This window comes from Berghia stephanieae, chromosome 3, assembly GCF_034508935.2.
Source record: "Berghia stephanieae isolate SIO BIC M18660-M18661 chromosome 3, UCSD_Bste_1.3, whole genome shotgun sequence".
NCBI lineage: Eukaryota > Metazoa > Mollusca > Gastropoda > Nudibranchia > Aeolidiidae > Berghia > Berghia stephanieae.
The window spans coordinates 84,614,864-84,633,088 of record NC_088362.1 but is presented as its reverse complement, the minus strand read 5'-3'; the positions used below and the strand labels follow the sequence as shown (position 1 = coordinate 84,633,088).

The window sequence follows — 18,225 nt, the reverse complement described above, 5'->3', positions numbered from 1 at the left end:
ATATATACAAACAGAAAAGAAAAAAAAAAAAATTTAACTCCTAAGAGCAAATTCTTCAAACGATTAAAATATCAGGAGCTGTGTATTCAAATTCAGCCAAGCACCGAATGTTATCGCTCAACAACTAAATAGCACAAGCTCAAAGGCATAGAACAACCAACAACACCCCGAAAAAAACAACAACCCACAAAGAACTTTTATATAATAATAATAATAATAATAATAATAATAATAATAATAATAATAATAATAATAATAATAATAATAATAATAATAATAATAATAAATAGCATTTCTTTAGCTCATAACCATGACGCTGTCATGCTCTGTGCGCTTTACATTGGCGATATAAGCGGAATATACACTAAATGTACTCAAAGCGCATTGCAAAGGGTCCCTAGCCAACAGCAACATTTAACCTAAAGGACAAGACATAATGCATGTCAGGCGCTATTATAATTCTTTTTCAACAGCAATGCTGTTACTGGCCACATACTCATTTTACACCTGAATGCCATGAGAGTATGTGAGTAATGAGCCTTTCCAAGGACTCAAACCAGGGATCTCCATATCTGAAGACAATTGCTATATTATCTTAAGTTTAAGACTACAAAGCCGAACAACAACACAAGAAAAAACCCATGATGTTCTTGTTTTTAGCTACTTTCATTCTCTACCAGATAAAATAAAATAAAATTTGCTGTCAGTTAATCATCATACTTGAAACATTCGGGCAATAGAAGAGTAGAACAGATATCCCTCACACACAAAGGCTATAGATGAATATAGCAGTAGCACCAAACCCTAATAATGTGACATGATCTTAGACAACGCATTTTAATAATAATATATGCGACCTCAAGTATCATGTCAAGGTAAGACATGCTGAAATGTGAATTTAACGTTAAATAATAATAATAATAGTAATAAATAATAATAATAATAATAATAATAATAATAATAATAATAATAATAATAATAATAATAATAATAAAAAATAAAAAAATAAAAGAAGAAGAAGAAGAAGAAGAAGAAAAGAAAAGAAAAATAAAATAAATAATAATAAATAATAATAATAATAATAATAATAATAATAATAATAATAATAATAACATTAATAATAATAATAATTATGAAAGTTCAGGGGCGCTTCACAAGTTTTCAGTATCTAAATCTATCCTGACATAATACTGTTTTGACAAAGTGGGTAACACATGTGAGCCATTGTCTCAAAACGGAATTATGTCGAGCTGAACTAGATGCTAGAAACTGATCTCATATATATATATATTTCTTCGATTACATAAATCTCAGAGTTTGCATTAGTTGTAACTATAATCCAAAATTCACTTTTTTTAGGGTCCAATTCATACTGTTGGCAATATTTGTCAAAAAGTCTTTTCTTTCAAAACTCCATTTACGTTAATGTGCAATCATCACACTTGTGGTTTGTTTTCCAATGCTGCATTCTGATGTTCCTTTTCCTCATAATCAGCACAAGTCACCAAACCTGATGTTGACGCTGATTCTTGTGATAAACTGTCTTGCTCTCGCGCACATGCTGATTTTAAATATTTCAACAAGAGACTTTGAACCTCAATTCGAAATTCCATGACTTCAATGTCATTCAGTTTATCTAAGGACGGTAAGAGACTTTTGAAGAAAAGTTCATTGGGATCATCGACCACATTGCTGTCCTCATCTGTAATGGTTTGGACTGCAGACAAATCAAGCAATGATTTTCTCTTCCTTTTGTTTTGGTTGGATTTACAAGTTGTTGACTTTGAGCTAGTATTCAAGTCATCAGAACAACCAGACTGTGATGGGGAAAGGTCCCCCCAGTTATAAACAATCTCTTCTCCCTCATTGTCCATAGTTTCTTTAATCCCAATGTTACTTGTGATAATTCCCCACTCGTCTTCATTATTAGAACACATAGGAATGAGAAACATCATCTTTTCATACAAATACCACTTTTTCCTCTGGAATGGAATTCCCTGTTCCTTGGCTGTCTTTTTCTGTCTAGTAATTCGGACAAAATAGTCCCTCAATCTGATCCAACGTTTCTTACACTCCTGGGCTGAAATAGAAATGTTTAAAAGTATAAATAATGAACTTCCCACCAAAAAACCCCCTCTTCTAATGAGGCCTATAGTGATGTATTTCAAACCATTCCTAACTTTCTCAGGATTTCGTCCGGGAAATATAATAATAATTTGGAATTTATCCAGTCATTTTGATAGTAAATATAATTGGGAGCCCGTATAATATGTGACAGTAATTAACTTACAAGTTTAAACAGTTACTCTTTATTATAATTTGAATGCCCCATCTTGTTTACATTAAAAAAATCGAATTCATCCTCTTCACTAAATTACTCAATTTAATTGATGTTGCAAATCTGTTATTATTGTGATGTAATTATCATTATTACATGCATAGTTATTATTGCCAGTTATAATTATTGAATGTATTTAAATTTATTATGAACCTTCATTGTGTAATTACCCAGTCGATGACAAACCTTACATATTGAGAAAGCAAATAGTATCTTGTGGTTACTTTGTAAAAAGGACTTTATAATAATTGACAACCAGACTTAGTACAGGGTTACAGGCTTAGCCTTTTGTAATTATTATTTACATATTTATCAATAAGAATGCACACTTAAGTCTCAATTACCTATCCCTCACTAATCAGTGTTAAAGATTGAATTCTGATAAAGGTATAAATCTCACCTCAGTACATCGATGATAAATAAATACATTACTCAATAATACATAAATAAATAAATATTACAGAACTAATAATATCAACAGATTAAGTGGGCAGCAAATTGCAAACTTCATTCACTCACTATTTAAGCAAATACATTAAATGCTAGCAGAGTATTAATCATTTGTAATCAGGGTCCTTGTTCACACAGTCCGCTATTTTCTTTAATACCCCCCCCCCCCCTTTCTCCTAACTTAGCTGTTTGGGCCCATACCACTCATAATCAAACTCAGTTAAATTTAATAATCGAGCGAGTTAACTTCTTTTTCATTCTGGTCACAACTACCTGCCTTAATTAAAGTAACAATTCTCCTGTTAGCTACAAATATATACAATAATCAAACTAATTCACAATGGATCGCATTAAACTGCGCAGAGAACTCAATGTTCTGACGGTAGATATGGGAATGACAGATCAAATGGAAATAAATCAATTCATAAGGGAAGAAATTGAGGCTGCTGATACCAGAGAACTTGCTCAAGAAGAAAGGAGAAGGGAAGAGGAGGAAAAGAAACTTACATTGTAGCTCGAAATACAAAGAGAGAAAAGCAAACAAATCAAACTTGAGATGGAGGCAAGAATCAGAGCAGTGTCAACTACCCTGTCGTCACCAGATAGTTCACATGCCATTACCACACCCACGATTGACCTCAGGTTAAACTTCCACATGGATCCATTTGACGAAAAAGAAGGACCATTGGACGAATACATACACCACTTTGAACGGATGGCAGAAAACTACAATCTGATGCTAGACAAATGGGTGTTAAATTTATCAATTTTGCTCAAAGGAAAAGCCTACCAGCTATACAGTTTACTGACCCCTTCGGCACGGGAATCATAAAGGTAACAATTTTCCATCACTGTGAAGTCACCACCACTTCACACAAGAACTGCTTCCGATCAGCAAAGAAGCAAAAGTACAAAACCTCCACTCAACTGACGGATCGACTTAGATTTTTACTTCAAAGATGGCTACAAATGTCACAAATTGAACTCACTCATCACACGGCAGTCCCAAGCCCAGGAAAACTCAGAGGGGACGTTCCTACATGAAAAGCTGGTGTTTTTTTTAGCTAGGTTAAACGATAACACCTCACATGTATTTACATCAAACCAACCAGAAAACTTCAAATAATTGAGTTCCTCAAACAGTGGAGAGTTTAGTTGAACCAAGCTGCAGTTGGAGCTGTTAGAACTTGAGGTATAGACAAGTATTTATTTGGGTGAACTACCCTGCTCTTCAATACAGTTTCCAAAAAACACTAGCCATTGTAACTTTTTTCTGTTGCATTAGTCATATTGTTGAAAATTATCTGTCAAAATATCCAATGACCACAGCACATCAGGTGTATTTGGGCCCACGATTGGCTAGCAGTAAAGTCAGCAATGAGCGTAGTGACCTTAAGTCACTGGTATTGACATGTCATCGCCATTATACATCATTGACCCAACAGCTACTCATCAGATATCCACCTGCATTTAACATGGTGCTTTAACTGTATTTATTATTGCCTGAAGAAGGGTTTTGAGCCCTAAAAACTGTATTTCATTGAAACTTCAATATTTATTTTTGTATATTATTTTTAACAACAATTTTAACAAGAGTTTAAATAGTTGAATTTAAAGACCTGTCTGAATTTCATGAGAAAACTTGATTTGAATTACAAGAAATGTGACCCATCCCCTAAAACTGGTGTTACATCGGCATATCATATGAAATTTTATTTAAATTTACATATAAAATAATGGGAAAAATAACGAAGTTTCTTAAACTGCAAAAACTAAAATTTTGTGTTTCAGATAATTTTGACTTAAGATTAACTTTTCGAGATCATCCTGACATAATACCAGATTGAGACAGTGGGTCACAAATGTCTAAGACAGAGGGCAACTCATTTTACCTTCTGCACCAACTTCCTTTGCTATGTTATCCCAAGCCTGTTGAGTGTAGGATCGGACATAGTGGTATTTGTCACCTTTATTCCACAGACCTGGCCATAATTCAACAGCACCGATGAGCACTTCATCATCAATCATCTCTGTAAACATGTACTGTAAACGAGAAATATATATATATATACTGGGTCTAGACTGATGACTGAGATGATTGGTCACATGTGTTGGGTTGCAATGGTGTTAATGACTCATTATATAATATATAAATATTCGTAGTGTTTTTATGCACCTTTAAAAAATTAAAATTGAGCTTTATATAGCGCAAATCCACTAAATGTGCTCAAAGCGCTTTATAAGGGGTCCCTGGTCAACAGCAACATTTAACATGTACGGGACATAACGCCTGTTAGTCGATATTACAATTTTTCGGACAAAGACAACGCTATTAACTGCCAGGTACTCATTTTACACCTGAGTACGGTGAGAGAATGTGAGTAAAGAGCCTTTTCCAAGGACTCAACTATGCGTGTATCTTAACAGATCGTTTTTATGCACCTCCAATATTCATGCTGATTCCATGCGATTCATCAGTGATGCTCTGTTTCTGTATTTGGACATGGCAAAAGTTACATCTGTATGTCTTTGTTAATAATAATAATAAATTTTTTTAAAAAAAAAAAAGAAAAAAATATATATGTACGAGAGTGCTCGATAATGTTGGTTAGAGCTAATGTAAAATATAAATAAAGTCACTCACATATTTTTGGCCGATACACATGTTTTGATGATCTCCATGTCATCAGTCGGCATCTGACGACTGACAACATGGAGATCATCGAAACATGTGTATCGGCCAAAAATATGTGAGTGACTTTATTTATATTATATATATATATATGTGTATGTATATAAATATATTTTTTTAAATTATGCCTTTTTCACCATGACATCATAAGACATCGTCGCCTCGGCATTCCACGAAGGAATATAGATAACTCATCAAACAAGATGTCAGATGTCAACAGGAATCACCCAAGTTATCCAAGTGAGTAAATTGGGAGTTAATAATCTTGCTCAAGGAAAAAAACGAAAATGCCTGAAGCGGGGCTCGAACCCGGGTCCTTCCGGGTCACAGTGCAATGCCTTAACCACGTGGCCACTTCCCCCCCCCCCCCATATATACATATTTTAAAAAAGACCAAAAACTGCAGACTTTTTTTCTTTGTGACCTACCGTCATTGGGCCCTAAAAAGTGAATTTAAAAAATTTGTTCACCGTAATGAATGGAACCTCCAGTTTATTATTTGTGGCAATAAATTTAACATCCATGTCCTAGTTAATCCCAACATAATAACACTTTGAGACAGTGGATCACATTTTTGATTTTCCAACTTGCACATCTTCAAACATGTACCATTTGGAATTCCTGATGATTTGTTTGACCAAAAATTAAATCCAGAATATTTTGTGTAATAAAAGAAGTCAAGTTGGAGCAGATTGAATGTATAACCTTTATCGCTCCCCAAAAAGAAGAAATTCAAATGCAAAAACTTACTTGAATTATTGGGCCTTTTTTCAGAAATCAGACACCTCAATTGCCACACATCAGGTATATATCTCTACAGCTTTGAGTTATTCGAGTTCTTGTGTCATTTAAAAAATGTTGGAGTTCCAAGGTGCCGATAAAATTCATATTACCCCAGTAAATGGGCAATATAAATAGATTTCTCTTACTTTGATTTTATTTCTTTGATTAAAGGTCAAATTAATTTTGGGAAATTTGAAATTAAAATACAGGTACCTATATATTGGTATAACATTAAGCATACACAGTATCATTTCAGGATTTGTCTCAATGTTTAATCGCAAGATATCGTTGTAATAAAATAAGGGACAGCACTAAAAACGAAAGAGTTCTTTCCTGAATCATTATATTATATCTTATTTCTAAACAAATCTGAAATCTCATGTTTAATTTGATTATACGTCAACTCCATAGTAGCGACATCAGCATTGGCATCCACAACAAGAACAGGAGCAGGCACCTCAAAATGTTTTTTTATTAACCAGTCATCGTGCAGATTATGCAGTGATTTAAGAGATTCTTTGGTACTCCTGCTTCTTCCTCCAGAGATCTTTTCTTCAATCGGTCATAGCACACGTCTGTGTCTGCTCTCAGATAAATAATCAGGTCTAGATTTCCCTTTCCATCCGAGACAAGGTGGTTATACCACTGACTTAAAATGGAATATTCACAAGCTGTGAGGTCATTAGTTCTGTAAGAATTTTCAATAAAGCAATGCCTAGTGCTGTGTAATGACCTTTCCATCATTTTTACACATTTGGTATGAACCTTTGTATGCATGTTAACTCTTGTAAGCATCACATACATGTTGAATGAAAGCTCCAACGTTGTGGCCTTTCATACAACAAACCCAGCCCATTGTGTCCCTTGATATTAGTCCATTTTTCAATGGGTTCACAAAGAATCTCAATTACACCAACCTTGTCCCGAGCAATATAATTCAACAATGTTGATTTTCCACTTCCAATATTTCCCTCAACAGCAATTGTGAGGTTGGGTTTTATCGATGACACTTGAAAATTTCCGTAATTACGCAGCAAAGATCTTATTGAAAACGAATTTTCCATGTTAATGCAGACTTTTGGTAGTCGGAAGGAACATGTAGTCAGCCACAAAGAGTGTGAGTTATGAGAAAGCAGTGATGGGTAAAGACGTCTAATTCTCAGTCTAAGTTAAAATAATCTGGAGGGAAACAAATCCACCCCATTTGATGGTGAATAAAAATGACTTTCTCTGATAAATGTGGAGCATTCCTTTGTCTATTATAGAATAATTATCATCATAGCCTGCGAAAAAAAAATTTAAAAAATAAATAAATAAAATAAAATAAACATTCAATCCCACTATAAGTCAACATCTTGAGTATAAAATAAAATAAACATTAATTCATACCAATGAGCCAACGTCGCACTGCGCCAATGCACTTTTACACTTAAGCTGGACTAATTTTTTTTAAATCGTTTAAACTTACAACTATTTTTGGGAGGCCTTCCGAAAGCTCCTACATCCCCAATATTCTTGTTTTTTATAATGTTCTAGTAGAGGGTTCACCTTTCTACCTATCAAAGAAAGAAATCTACACCACGCAAGAAGCCTGGTGCGAGGAATGGAAAAGGAATAAACCAACAGGAGGGGAACTAATTGAAGATCCCTGTAAAAGTCTCCCAGGTCTACAGGATCAACCAAGAAAATACTGGGTAGCTGCAAATATACTACGGTCAAAACATACAAGAACAGCTGCCAACATGCACAAATGGGGGATCCAAGAATCACCAACATGCCCAAAGTGCAACCAAGCACCACAAGATACAAACCACCTCGTACTAGATTGCCCAGAGACAAAACCGGAAGGGGGATTTGAAACCATCAACAAATGTGATGATGACTTCCGAACCTGGATTGATACCTTGAACATAGAAGTGTAGCCGAACGATACTACTAACTAGTAGAGGGTTTGGGAGGGGGAAACTTTTTTTTTAAGTCACCCCCCTCCCAAACCCCCTACTAGACTAGAACATTATAATTATAGAAAAAAGTTTCCCCCCTCCCAGCCCAAACCCCCTACTAGAACAAGAATACTGGGGATGTAGGAGTAGGAGCTTTCGGAAGGCCTCCCCTATTTTTGATTTTGAATGGCTTTTGGTAATTCGAGAACTAAAATTAATTTTTCGATGGCTGGCCTCCTTGTCCTTGGCCTTGAGAATGACACTCAACTGACTTTTACTTATACTTCTGTTACTGTTAGAGTGTTAGTCTCGAAGATCATAATTTTTGTTTTGTCTTATGACTTCTCATAGCCTCGGGAATCCTTATTCTGATAATCTGATAGAATGGCTGAGGAACCACAAATTCACGGTCGTTGAACGACAAAAAATGTGAAAAGTAAATAAATTGAGTTGGATCAATTAATTAATTGACTTGGACCCATGGCGTACTAAAAGAGTATTATAGTAGGGCTATGCTTGGACCCCGACGATGTGAGACGTCCACATTCTCTTAGTACAATCGCTAATCGCTACACACAACAATGAACACGACATACTACCCGTAACCAAGGATGACTTCAGACTTCCCGTAACCTATTACACGACACACTAGCTACTAGCTACACACTACATACAGTCGTTCGGTAACGGTATCAGCGACCGAGTAGTTTGAGGGGGAGTCATTTGGCATAGGGGGTTAGGGTGGGGGGGGGGGGGGGGGGTACGATGATTTTGATGATGGTGATGATGATGATGATGATGATGATGATGATGATGATTATTACTATTACTATTATTATTATTATTATTATTATTATTATTATTATTATTATTATTATTATTATTATTATTATTATTTATTATTATTATTATTATTATCATCATCATCATCATCATTATTATTATTATTATTATTATTATTATTATTATTATTATTATTATTATTATTATTATCATTATTATTGTTGTTATTATTATTATTATTATTATTATTATTATTATTAATTATTATTATTATTATTATTATTATTATTATTATTATTATTATTATTATCATCATATTATTATTATTTCGTGCGAATTGGTTTTATCCTCTTTGCCAAGATGAGATGTCAATTCTGCTGACCAAATGTAAACATCTGTTTCCATGTTGAGGTGTGAAGTGAAAAATGGACCAACTTTTCGCTCATCACAGCGTCGAACAGGCGAATTTTAGTGTACGAAATATATATTTTCCGAACTGCTGGCTGTGGGGCATAGAATTAAACGAATGAGAATACGTACGGAGCCTAAAAAGTGTCCACCAATGAAAGCATTTAGCGCCATTTTATCTTGGGCTGGGAATGTAAGAATTACCATTCATTCGGTCTCTATGTCAACATAACGACACAAGAAAAACAATAAACAATATCAAAATCCACAATAAAATGGTTCAGAACTGTTGCGTATATTTGTCACAATAAAGCTGTCAAAAAAAATGAAGTTAGAGAATGTGTGTAATCATGTATTATAATAACCTATGTGTTTTCCAACCACCACATCATCTCTGTCATTACTACTACAACCACCATTACCACTTCATCACTACCACAACTACTACAACCACCACCACTACATCATTATCACTACCACTACACCACCACCATATCATCATCACCACTACAACCACCACCACCACTCCATCATCATCACTACCATTACTACTACACTATCACTACCACCACTATTACAACCACCGTCACCGCATCATCATCACAACCACTACAATTGCAACAACCACCACCACATCATCATCACTACCTCTACTACTACAACCACCACCACAATATCATCACTACCTCTACTACTACAACCACCACCACAATATCATCACTACCACTACTACTACAACCACCAGCACCACATCATTATCACTACCACTACTACTACACCAGCAGCAGCACATCATCATCACTACCACTACTACTACTACAACCACCACAACCACATCGTCATCAATACCACTACTACAGCAACCACCACCACCACCAAATCATTATCATTACCACTACTACTACAACCACCACAACCACATCGTCATCACTACCACTACTACTGCAACCACCACCAACATATCATCATCATTACCACTACTACAACAACCACCACCACCACTACTACTACAACCACCACCACATCATCATCACTATCACTACTACTACAACTACAACCCCCCCCCCCCCACATCATCATCACTACCTCTACTGCTACAACCACCACCACCACCACAATATCATCACTACCACTACTACCACAACCACCAGCACCACATGATTATCACTACCACTAATACTACACCACCACCAGCACATCATCATCACTACCACTACTACTACAACCACCACAACCACATCGTCATCACTACCACTACTACTGCAACCGCCACCACCATATCATCATCATTACCACTAGTACTACAACCACCACAACCACATCATCATCACGACCACTACTACTATAACCATACATCCCATGCTGATTGTCACTACCCCCCCCCCCCCCCCCCCCCCCCCCCCCCCCCACCATTTCCACCATCCAAGTACCAGCGGCCTTTACTCTTTGATTTCGTATCATGGTCTACCCGAAGCCCAACACCTCGGTCGTTTGTGGGTCAACCCCCCCCCCTCCCCCCACCTTTCCCCGTAATCAATTTATAATTTTCTCTCCGTATAGAGCGCCACGTGCACAATTATATACTATTGAATGACACTGACCTTGCCCCTCCCCTAACACATGGTAGCAGCAGCTTCTTATGGTTCACACTATTATGTTATGACGATCGACCCAATCAGCAAAGTCCGGTCCGCATTCGTGCACCGTCGCGAACCCGCCTGGTAGCATCGTCACAACACACCTTTCGACTAGATGCTCTGCCGTTTCGGGTTCTTGCCCACAGCGTGGACATATTGGACAGGAAGTTAGACCCCACTGATGTAACGTACCGGCCGTTAAGCCCCCCATAGACGCCGACATCCGCTGGTAGCGGGACGGATGACCTATCGCCGTGACCCGATCCCTGCGTTTATCGCAGATGATTTTTGCCCACATACGGGGAGATATTTTTTTGAGGCGATCCGCGATCGGGGGCGTGGCAGTATAAAAAAGTGGACAATTTTTTTCGGATTTTCGCTGTTTTCACGTCGGATTCGTGATCAGCGTCAAATTTACAATATGTTTGATACTAAGAACTGTGTGTTTACTCCAAAAATTGGTGAAATTAGAAATAAATTTTAATTAATAGTGAGGCTACGATCCCAGTTACTGTCTGTTATTCTATCTTTCGTCTTGCGCACAATAGTGATTACTTCTCACTAAATTATATCAATTAGACTGTTGAAAGAACGAAATTGACATTATTCCACTCTTTGTTATTGTATTAAGGCAGTCATTTTGGTAATTAGTTCTCACTAAATTATATCAATCAGACTTTTAACGTTCAAGGTTACTCGTAGTTTTGTGTGACGGTACGTTATTTCCGACTGGTGGATGTTGTAAGCATTTTACCTAAACTCATAGCATCAATAACCGTCCAAGATATTCGCATCATATGTAGCAATAGCTATAATAATCTAACATGTCGAGAGAGAGAGAGAGAGAGAGAGAGAGAGAGAGAGAGAGAGAGAGAGGAGAGAGAGAGAGAGAGAGAGAGAGAGAGAGAGAGAAAGAGAGAAAAATTTACTTGCGCTATATATACCGCTATATTCAATAAAGGTGCTCAAATCACTTTATAAGGGTCTTTGGCCAACATAAAAACATGTTAGACGAGACATGACTGTTAAGCGATATTGCAATTGTTTCCCGACAGAGACGACGCTGTAAACAGCGAGGTACTCATTTTAACAGTGAACAAGGTGAGAGAATGCGAGTAAAGAGCCTTTTACAAGGACTCAATTATGCGCCACTCAGAGCGGGACTCGAATCCAGTACCGTCCGATCCAAAGGCGAGTGTCATTTCACAAGATCACATGCATAGCCGCACAAAAAAGTGAGAGAATAGATTCATATGTATTGAAGGAGGAGAGAGAGCGGATGGAGTGAGTAAAGTTCTTGGATATCTATAGAAGGAACCAAATTGACGTCACTCATCTCATTGTTATTGTTTTTAGACACCCATTTTTATGATTAGTTCTCATTAAAATATATCAGACTATAACGTTCAAGGTTCCATGTAGATCTTTGGGCTGAGTGATATTTCTGGCTGGCGGACTTTGTGAGTATTTTGATTTAATACAGAGCATCAATAGAAGGAATGAATTTGACGTTAGTCAACCGTTGTTATTGCTTTTAGACAGCATTTTATAATTAACTTATCACTAAGTTATATCAATCAGACAATGAACGTTCGCGTTTGCAGTTTTGTGTGTTAATATGTTATACCCCGATGGAGATGTCGTGAGTATTTTTCCAATACGCATAACATCAATACATTTGCAATCCGATTTAAGTTTAAAAGCAACGTAGACCACGGAAAATTTTCCATTTTGTGGACAATAAAGATTTTTTATTTATCGTCATTATTATTATTATTATTATTATTATTATTATTATTATTATTATTATTATTATTATTATTATTATTATTATTATTATTATTATTATTATTATTATTATTATTATTATTATTATTATTATTATTATTATTATTATTATTATTATTATTATTTATAAAACAAATCGACAGTGTTCCCGTGGCAGGTTAAACGGGTACTCCTCGGGACTACTCGCATTCGCACCCCCCCCCCCCACCACCACCACCACCACCACCACCACACACACACGCACACAGCTCTTTTCTTTTCTTTTTTTTTTTTGGGGGGGGGGGGCGTTGTTTGTAGATTATAATTCAAGGTTACAATGCCCACCCCTGTCATCACGTAGTCAAGGCTTTTTGGCATATGCCAATCCCAAATGTCTGTGTCAAGGTCGACCGTCATGTCGCGTCAACGGGTGAGGAGGAAAAAAAAAAAAAGAACTGGCATATTATTATATCATTACATTGAAAATTATGAAAACTATTTTTTATTTTGTATGAAATCCTTTATAAGTTTTACGATGAACAAGAACGAAACTTTTGCCATCTACCTCTTCCTGGCGCAACATTTGTAAAAATATTATTAAAAAAAAAAAAATAACACAGCATTTATTTGGCGCAATATCCACGTGCTCAAAGCGCTTTACAAGGGGTCCCAATGCAACAGCAATATTAGACTTGAAAGACGAGACATGACGCCTGTCAGGCGATGTGACATTTTTTCCCAACAAAGACAACGAACGGCCATGTTCTCATTTTACACCTGAGTACGGCGAGAGAATGTGAGTAAAGAGCCTTTTCCAAGGACTCAACTCTGCGCCACTCAGAGCGGGTCTCGAAACCTGAACCTTCCGATCCGAAAGCGAGAGTCATACCACTTGATCCATCACAAAACAGGGAGGGGCACTTTTCTGTCGGCCACATACCCTCAATATTAATTAAAATTTATTTCTAATTTCATCAATTTTTGGAGTAAAAACATAGTTCTTGGTATCAAACCTATTGTAAATTCGACGCTGAACACGAATCCGACGTGAAAACAGCGAAAATCCGAAAAAAATTGTCCAATTTTTTATACTGCCACGCCCCCGATCGCCGATCGCCTCGAAAAATATTAAGCAAAGCTGGCTTTGCGGGCGATCGACCGTACCTAGGTTTATCGGCCAGGTATTTGGCCACACACATTGCGTTTTCACCCCGGTTTGCCTGATCGGGGTCTGAACCAGGATCATATCCGGGCGTGTATGGAGCCTTTTAAGCGCCCCATAGACGCCGACATCCGCTGATTGCGGGACGGATGACCTATCGCTGTGACCCGATCCCTGCGTTTATCGCAGATGATTTTTGCCCACATACGGGGAGATATTTTTTTGAGGCGATCGGCGATCGGGGGCGTGGCAGTATAAAAAAGTGGACAATTTTTTCGAATTTTCGCTGTTTTCACGTCGGATTCGTGATCAGCGTCAAATTTACAATATGTTTGATACTAAGAACTGTGTGTTTACTCCAAAAATTGGTGAAATTAGAAATAAATTTTAATTAATAGTGAGGCTACGATCCCAGTTACTGTCTGTTATTCTATCTTTCGTCTTGCGCACAATAGTGATTACTTCTCACTAAATTATATCAATTAGACTGTTGAAGGAACGAAATTGACATTATTCCACTCTTTGTTATTGTATTAAGGCAGTCATTTTGGTAATTAGTTCTCACTAAATTATATCAATCAGACTTTTAACGTTCAAGGTTACTCGTAGTTTTGTGTGACGGTACGTTATTTCCGACTGGTGGATGTTGTGAGCATTTTACCTAAACTCATAGCATCAATAACCGTCCAAGATATCCGCATCATATGTAGCAATAGCTATAATAATCTAACATGTCGAGAGAGAGAGAGAGAGAGAGAGAGAGAGAGAGAGAGAGAGAGAGAGAGAGAGAGAGAGAGAGAAAGAGAGAGAGAGAGGGGGGGGGGGGGGACAGAAAGAAAGAGAAAGAGAGAAAAATTTACTTGCGCTATATATACCGCTATATTCAATAAAGGTGCTCAAATCACTTTATAAGGGTCTTTGGCCAACATAAAAACATGTTAGACGAGACGTTAAGCGATATTGCAATTGTTTCCCGACAGAGACGACGCTGTAAACAGCGAGGTACTCATTTTAATAGTGACCAAGGTGAGAGAATGCGAGTAAAGAGCCTTTTCCAAGGACTCAATTATGCGCCACTCAGAGCGGGACTCGAATCCAGTACCGTCCGATCCAAAGGCGAGTGTCATTTCACAAGATCACATGCATAGCCGCACAAAAAAGTGATGAGAGAATAGATTCATATGTATTGAAGGAGGAGAGAGTGGATGGAGTGAGTAAAGTTCTTGGATATTTATAAAAGGAACCAAATTGACGTCACTCATCTCATTGTTATTGTTTTTAGACACCCATTTTTATGATTAGTTCTCATTAAAATATATCAGACTATAACGTTCAAGGTTCCATGTAGATCTTTGGGCTGGAGTGATATTTCTGGCTGGCGGACTTTGTGAGTATTTTAATTTAACACAGAGCATCAATAGAAGGAATGAATTTGACGTTAGTCAACCCGTTGTTATTGCTTTTAGATTGCATTTTATAATTAACTTATCACTAAGTTATATCAATCAGACAATGAACGTTCGCGTTTGCAGTTTTGTGTGTTAATATGTTATACCCCGATGGAGATGTCGTGAGTATTTTTCCAATACGCATAACATCCATACATTTACAATACGATTTAAGTTTAAAAGCAACGTAGACCACGGAAATTTTTCCATTTTGTGGACAATAAAGATTTGTTATTTATCGTCATTATTATTATTATTATTATTATTATTATTATTATTATTATTATTTATTATTATTATTATTATTATTATTATTATTATTATTATTATTATTATTATTATTATTATTTATAAAACAAATCGACAGTGTTCCCATGGCAGGTTAAACGGGTACTCCTCGGGACTACTCGCATTCGCACCCCCCCCCCCCCCAACCACCACCGCCACCCCACACACGCACACAGCTCTTTTTTTTTTTTTTTAGGGGGGGAGTTGGGGGGGGGGGGGGGCGCGTTGTTTGTAGATTATAATTCAGGGTTCCAATGCCCACCCCTGTCATCACGTAGTCAAGGCTTTTTGGCATCTGCCAATCCCAAATGTCTGTGTCAAGGTCGACCGTCATGTCGCGACAACGGGTGAGGAGGAAAAAAAAAAAAAAAAAAAAAGAACTGGCATATTATTATATCATTACATTGATAATCATGAAAACTATTTTTTATTTTGTATGAACGAAACTTTTGCCATCTACCTCTTCCTGGCGCAACATTTATAAAAATATTATTTAAAAAAATAATAACACAGCATTTATTTGGCGCAATATCCACGTGCTCAAATCGCTTTACAAGGGGTCCCAAGGCAACAGCAATATTAAACTTGAAAGACAAGACATGACGCCTGTCAGGCGATGGGACATTTTTTCCCAACAAAGACAACGAACGGTCATGTACTCATTTCACACCTGAGTACGGTGAGAGAATGTGAGTTAAGAGCATTTTCCAAGGACTCAACTCTGCACCACTCAGAGCGGGTCTCGAAACCTGAACCTTCCGATCCGAAAGCGAGAGTCATACCACTTGATCCATCACAAAACAGGGAGGGGCCCTGTTCTGTCGGCCAAATAGCCTCAATATTAATTAAAATTTATTTCTAATTTCATCAATTTTTGGAGTAAAAACATAGTTCTTGGTATCAAACCTATTGTAAATTCAACCCTGATCATGAATCTGACGTCAAAACAGCGAAAATCCGAAAAAAATTGTCCAATTTTTTATACTGCCACGCCCCGATCGCCGATCGCCTCGAAAAATATTAAGCAAAGCGGGCTTTGCGAGCGATGGACCGTACCTAGGTTTATCGGCCAGGAATTTGGCCACACACATTGCGTTTTCACCCCGGTTTTCCTGATCGTGGTTCGGACGCCTATCAAAACCGCGCGTGTATGGTATGGAGCCTTTTAGGCAGCTCCTCGATCGAAGCCGATCCGATGCTGCATACCGCTTGAGAGTCTTCACTATCCAGATCTCGTTCATAGTCACGTGAGAAGGCTATATCCGTTCGGGTTCGGCGTCGGCGTCTCGTTCGGCCCGATTTAGTTAAAAGCCTAATTTCTTAGATTTCACGAAAGGTCGATCAGCGCTTGTTTACTATAGTAACGCAATTCCCAGCCCAAGTCTTAATGGCGGGTGGTTTTCTCATCGAGGCCAACAAGAGCACCGTACGGTTTCCATTGGGTAAATTCCTTGGCTGTGGGAGTAAATGAAGTTTTAAAAAGTGTATTACGCAAGCTGAATCAGTGGAAATGTAATCCTTAAGAGACATAAGTTGACATGGAACCGGAGTTTATCCTTTTTCTAAAGCGTGAAACAAACAATGGCAATTGCTTGTTACTCCTTGGATAGTATGCTAACCTATCACAAAATTCTTTCCGCTAGATATAACAGACCTAGCTACCTAATCACTTCTAGATGGAAAGGATATTTAAAAAAAAATAAAGGGGGGGGGGGGGGGGGGGGTTCGACTGAACACGAGGTCGAACACGGTCCCTTTACGTGAGAAGCAAAGTACTCTTTCAACCTGAGTTATCGGGGTCCCGAATCCGTAGAATTGCGCTATATAAATGTTCCTTGAAGAAAAAAAAGCGTAACCACATTTTTGACACAACTAACCATACTTAATTTATCAATAGGTCATCAGTATTATTTAAAATTTGTTTCGAATTCATGAAATGTTGATCAGAAGTCCTTCAGAACCATGAGGCCCGTAGATCCGGAGTTTATCCCGTTTTCTATAGCGTGAAACGGAAAATAGAAATAGCTCACTATTCTTCGGATAGGATGCTCGTCTATTGCAAAGTACTTTCCGCCAGCTCTGACAGAACAAGCTACCCAATTACTGCTGGGTGGACAGGGGGGAGGGGGGGGGGGATCAGAAAAAAAATCTTTGACTGCGACCGGGAACGAGTCAAACGAGTGTTCTTCCAACCGAGCTATCGAGCACCTCAAAATGATAGCAACTGCCTCAAAACAGTAATATGTAGGGATGATTTAGATACGGAAAATGTTATCTGTCGTCGTAAATGGATGCTATGTGTTTAAGTAAAATATATCTTCACAAGATCTGCCCGCCAGATGAATCGTATCAAACACAAAACTATGTCTGGCCTTTGACGTTTATATATAATATATATCGGGCTGTTAAGAAAATATGTCCCCTGTTTGGAGCTCCCCTCTCACCCCCCCACACACACACACAAACACACAATACACACACACACACACACACACACACACACACACTTCTTTACTATCTTACTTA

General features: G+C 37.5%; 1 protein-coding gene and 1 pseudogene across 3 annotated transcripts; both read right to left on the bottom strand.

Annotated features, from left to right (window-relative positions):
* Positions 1–1,122: 1,122 nt before the first annotated feature.
* On the bottom strand, positions 1,123–8,785 carry LOC144968665 (uncharacterized). 2 transcript variants are annotated; one of them, XM_078907227.1, is made up of 4 exons: positions 8,696–8,785; positions 6,231–6,476; positions 4,681–4,831; positions 1,123–2,080 (listed from the first exon to the last, which is right to left on the bottom strand). In XM_078907227.1, exons 3-4 carry the CDS (start codon positions 4,826–4,828, stop codon positions 1,437–1,439), a joined length of 792 nt encoding a protein of 263 aa, XP_078763353.1. In that variant the 5' UTR covers positions 4,829–4,831; positions 6,231–6,476; positions 8,696–8,785; the 3' UTR covers positions 1,123–1,436. The 2 variants fall into 2 exon arrangements, with proteins under 2 accessions (XP_078763353.1, XP_078763355.1); XM_078907229.1 differs by lacking the exons at positions 6,231–6,476; positions 8,696–8,785 and adding an exon at positions 7,732–8,100.
* On the bottom strand, positions 6,415–8,066 carry LOC144968666 (thymidine kinase 2, mitochondrial pseudogene; annotated as a pseudogene). Its single transcript, XR_013644623.1, has 2 exons — positions 7,990–8,066; positions 6,415–7,546 (listed from the first exon to the last, which is right to left on the bottom strand). The product of XR_013644623.1 is annotated as a thymidine kinase 2, mitochondrial pseudogene (transcript).
* Positions 8,786–18,225: the final 9,440 nt, after the last annotated feature.

What these genes read in the sequence shown, in the direction of transcription:
- LOC144968665 (XM_078907227.1), bottom strand. Translation starts at nt 4,828, where the DNA reads ATGTTTACAGAGATGATTGATGATGAAGTGCTCATCGGTGCTGTTGAA. An exon ending in AAAGGAAGTTGGTGCAGAAG is followed by an intron (nt 2,081 to 4,680) that starts GTAAAATGAGTT and finishes TTTCTATTTCAG; the next exon opens with CCCAGGAGTGTAAGAAACGT.